This window comes from Nanorana parkeri, unplaced genomic scaffold (genome assembly GCF_000935625.1).
Source record: "Nanorana parkeri isolate BGI_ZX_2015 unplaced genomic scaffold, ASM93562v1 scaffold3750, whole genome shotgun sequence".
Classification (NCBI taxonomy): domain Eukaryota; kingdom Metazoa; phylum Chordata; class Amphibia; order Anura; family Dicroglossidae; genus Nanorana; species Nanorana parkeri.
In genome coordinates, this window is record NW_017310018.1 from 1,674 (window position 1) to 6,672 (window position 4,999).

General features: G+C 46.6%; 1 protein-coding gene across 1 annotated transcript in view; it reads left to right on the forward strand.

Moving 5' to 3' along the window:
* Window positions 1-278: 278 nt before the first annotated feature.
* LOC108803457 overlaps window positions 279-4,999 on the forward strand; it is a 32,771-nt gene continuing 28,050 nt past the window's right edge. Inside the window, exons 1-3 of the mRNA XM_018575295.1 lie at window positions 279-365; window positions 1,416-1,716; window positions 4,400-4,526. Of these exons, the coding sequence (XP_018430797.1) occupies window positions 302-365; window positions 1,416-1,716; window positions 4,400-4,526 (492 nt within the window). The 5' untranslated portion in view covers window positions 279-301. The remainder of the gene's footprint in view (window positions 366-1,415; window positions 1,717-4,399; window positions 4,527-4,999) is intronic.

A 4,999-nucleotide genomic window follows, 5' to 3' on the forward strand; every position in this document is an offset into this window, starting at 1 on the left:
CGTGGAATCACGAGGCGGCCCAACGAAGTACTGATGGGGGGTGGGGGGGTCATAATAATCTGGCCGCTCAGTGTATAACATAACAGTTGCAGGACACGGGATTGGGAGGTTGAACTTTGGTTCACGTGTGAAAGATTATTTATACAAAAACATCTTCTTTACACTTTTTCTGCCTTCTGTGTCTCGGGGAGATTTCTCTTCACTATCAGCTCTAGGCCATTCCGATATGTTATTGCTGCGAGATAACATTGTGTTTTATTTTCTCTACATTTAGGTGAATTTCCGTGGAACGCTCTGAATCATGAGAATGATATTTCTGCACACGGCCGCCATCTTGTGGATCCTCTGCGGTGTCTCTGCTCAGTGTAAGAAGCGCTGGTCCTGTCTGCTCAGAACTTCCATTGTAACAGGCTGACACTATCATTGTCATCATTTCATAACCCTGTATAAGCCACATATAGATTATGATATGGAGACACGTGGCAAGATGGGGTCTGTAACCTCAATTGTATCTATTCAGGGCCGAATTATCCACAAGGCCAACCAAGGCCCGGTCTGGGGGCAGCAGGGGTGTAGAATTCCAATCTCGCAATGCACAGGACATGCAGTTCCGGGAGACGGGCGAGTAGTTATTTTCTACATTCAGCCCGGCTTTGGGCAAGCAGAGCTAAATGTACAGCGGGGAAGCCGCCGCCTGTTATGTACAAGTGATCCCGACGATTTCGCTGAGATCACTTCTATGCAGCCTGCAGGTCTGCCATTCTAGCGCATTGAGGAGCCTGGCCTTGGGGCAGCTGAGAGAGTAAATCTGGCCCTGTATCTATTACCAGTCTTGGTAGCATTGCTCTTGTACCTTGGACTTGATAATGACCACTGCAGAGACCGGGAACATCCCACAAGAGCTGCGGTTTTAGAGTTGCTCTGACCCAGTCGTCACAATTTCGTCCCTCAAATCCCCACACTTGTCCATTTTTTCTCAATTCCAGGTGTCATTGTAATATATCCCCCCCACCCCCACTTCCAGGTGTCATTGTAATATATCCACTAAGGACAATGACAGAGTTTTGGATACACGTCTTCTGCTGAGCATGTGTAAGCCGCACTACCGCGCCAAGGCACCTCTTATAGTGCGGTCTTAACTCTAAACTATGAGAGTCTCCATCTTGGAGCACATGGGGGCAGAAGATATCAAATTGGGTGCAGGTTTGTCAGGAGGACGCCCAACTTCCTTAAAGGCAGCAGAAGACGTGTATCCAAACCTCTGTCATTGTCCTTAGTGGTGAGACAAGTTGTTTTACATGCTGGTTTGTGAGTGTGCCATGATGCCTTTAGCCAGTAGTTATGATAGTTGCCCTTTAATCTCTCTCTCTATCTTTGTGCACAACGTAATAGTTTTATCTCCCTTTCTTTCACAGATGTGAATGTCGCCCTCCAGGGTCGGGCGACCCAGTCCTCAGTTTACCAGGATTATACGCAGGGCTTTCTGACCGCAGCCATAAATGCCATAGATGGGAACCCAGACTCCAACTTTTTCCACGGCTCCTGCTCACATACACACAATGACCCGTCCCCCTGGTGGAGGGTGGACCTGCTGAAACCCTACAAAATCACCTACATCACCATCACCAACAGGGGAGACTGCTGCGGTGAGAGACTGAACGGAGCCGAAATTCTCGTAGGAAACTCTCTGACCAACAACGGAAACAATAATGCCAGGTAAGGAGGATTCTGACATCTTTTTTTTTTTTTCTCCTCCTTGCCCCTCATCGTCAACTCTCACTCCTGCACACGCCATATGGACCAGAGCAAATTTTCTCTGCATTAGGGTAAAAACCGCCCAGCACCTTTTTTTCTACCCCAGTATACCCCCCCACACTTACCTGTCAGCTACGCTCGTACCCGCCGTGTGTGTGTCTATAGACACACAGAGCCAGTGCGGAAAAGAGTGGGCACGAGCGCACAATGGGTGCCTCCACTAGAACGATGGTGGCACCTGTGCAGGGGGTGGGAGGAAAAGCACTGCGGGGAGCCACTAGAAAACGAGGAAAGATAAACTTTTAATGATAAAAAGCAACAGCCTCCGGCAAAGGTGGATCTCCTTAAAAGGAGAACTATGGGGCGGGTGCTTTTCGCTCACCTCATAGTTCTAGCCGACCTGTGACAATGAGACTGTCACAGGTCAGCTCAGTAGATCGGGAAGTGAGCGAACACATACCGGCGTTCGCTCACCTCTCGATCCTGTCACCGCTCTCTGCCGTGACAGGGGACGGGCTGGATTCCCCCCTCCCCGCTCCGATCCTCCAGCGCTGACTGGCGGAACAGATGGGGAGGAGGCGGGTACAGCTGGCTCTGCCTCTAGATAGGCAGAGCCAGCTGTCACTCACGCAGCTGGGCGAATCCCGGCACAATTGTCGGGATCCGCTCCGCCTGCGGCGTCTCCGTATACCGCGAGCTGTAGCTCCCTATATACTGAGCCTAGGGTGACGGGAGGACGCTAGTTTGTGTCCCCCCGTTACCCTAAGGAGAACTATGGGGAAAAGCCCTGACCCTATAGTTCTCCTTTAAAGGAGAAATGTAAAAAAAAAAAAAATAGGCTTTAATATCACTTTAAGATAACAAAGTAAAACATTTATAATTTTTTTAACCACATCTATATACAATTTAGGTTTTCTTTTGGCGATGATGTCTTGTAAAAATGATGTTATTTTTATGCAATCTATAGCAATATCCTATATCAAAAAATAAACAAAAAAAGTAAACAAAAAAAACAAAAAAAATGTTTAGAAAAAAATGTAAAAGCAGAATAAAATAAATAAATAGATAAATAAAATCAGCAGGAAAATAATAGTCCAGGGGAGAAGAGGAAGAAGGTGTTAATTAGGTCTAAGTAGGGGAAACTAGGGGCTAATAATGGGTTAAAAATTAATTATTATTTTTCTTCGTTTGCTTTAAGTGATTTCAACCCCCTCTTACGATCCCTCCACTGGCTTCCATCCCCCACCCCCCTCTGCCGATCCTTACACTGGCTTCCACTCGCCCAAAGGATAAAATTCAAAATCACTTACAAAGCTGTGCACAACTCCGCCCCCCGGCTATATCTCCAACCTTGTCTCAAAATATCACCCTAACCGTCCCCTCCGCTCTTCACAAGACCTCCTGTTCTGTAGCTTCATTGTCAACTCCTCCCATGCTCGCCTCCAGGACTTTTATACAGTCTCTCCCATTCTCTGGAACTCTTTACCCCAACCTGTCCGTCTGTCTCCCACTCTGACTGCCTTTAGGCGATCTCTTAAGACTCATCTCTTCTGGGAAGCCCATCCCACCTCAACCTAACCACTGAACTATCACGTTCTCAAACAATTCATCCCCACACAGCTCCCTTCTCATGTATCACTGGCTCCTCCCTTTTAGATTGTAAGCCCTCAGGAGCAGGGCCCTCCTTACCATCTTGTCTTGTATTGTATTGTGACTGTAATGTCTTCCGCAAACTGTTGGCGCTCTATAAATCCTATATAATAATAGTAATAATAATAATTTAATGGGCCGATTGCAGCTCATCCCTTGGAATGGAACAGTGCAAATGTTACCTTGTATCTCTGAGTTCCATATGTGAACAAGGTTTATCAGCACTGTCTTATGGTCCACTTTGCATTGGGGGAGAGACAGCCCTGTGTATTTCGATGGCAAGTATTTGGGGCGTGCCTGTCCTTGTCCTGTCCTTCTCCCTCCATACACACACACATATATCCTTCTACTTCTCCGGCAGAAGCAGCAGGGGGCAGTACCTATGCTGCATTGAGCCGTGCCCATATAATGATGCGTGAGCACAGCTTAGTGCATTAATACTCTCAGGCCAGGAGTGATGACGCCTCCCCAGGGGGTGTGTCCATGACAGCCAGGTCTCAGAGGAATTGGAATGAATGACACTGGCTGTCATTTAACATCCCTGGCTGTCTGATTATTTCCTTTTTAAAAAATAAAAATATTCCCGCCGGTTCCGCCCCCTTGCGTCGCGGACGCTCGCAAGGGACAGAACCCGGAAGACAGATGCAGGCATCGGCCGGAGGACACAGCGCGGCTCGAGGGGCAAGGTAAGTAACTCTAAACTGTAATCCTAAGTGTGGCTTGGGGTTACCGCTTATGGTACTGAAAATTAACCCCAGGCCACACTCAAGATTACCGCCGGGAAGGTTAACCTGAAAAACTGAGGACATCTAGTGGCTAGAGCAAGTACTGCCAAATTGTATGTGAGCGCTGCAGCAAAACCTGCTTTTTTTATTTTATCTTTTATTATGCAATTCTGTTTTTAATACTATGTTGCTGATTTTTAAAATACATTTATTATTGATATTACTGTAACAATCATCACTTTATAAGTAGTAATAATTTCCCTTCGCAGGTGTGGGGTGGTCACCTCGATCCCTAACGGAGGAACACAGCACTTCCCATGCCATGGCCTGGTTGGCCAATACGTCAATGTAGTTTTACCTGGAAAGTCACAATTCCTTCATTTATGTGAAGTTCAAGTCTGGACACCACAAAAGCAGTGATGCCTAAAAAAGGTCCAATGAAAAAAGAGCCTCACAGAAATCCTCATTAAACAACATTGTTCAGCATTGTGTGTATTGTCGCTGTGTTACCTATTGTCCATGTGTTACCTAAATTTGCTGCGTTCCGGTATACAGAGAGAGCGTGTTATGTGTGTTGTATTTGGGGGTGTATTTTAAGACTGGAAGTTAATGGTGCATCAAAAATGTATATGGAGCTGACCTGAATGATCAACATAGTGGGGAACTATTATACCAGAACCCAACCCCATTGTTCTCATTATAGATGACCAAATTGATGAATTACAATCAAATACGGGGATAATGGATGGTTGTACAAAATGGAATTAGGGAGATATGGAGGAGGAAGGGAGACTTTAGATCTGGGGGGGGGGACTTCTGGGAGGAGGAAGGGATACTGTGCACCTGGGGCGACTTCTGGGAGCGGGTAG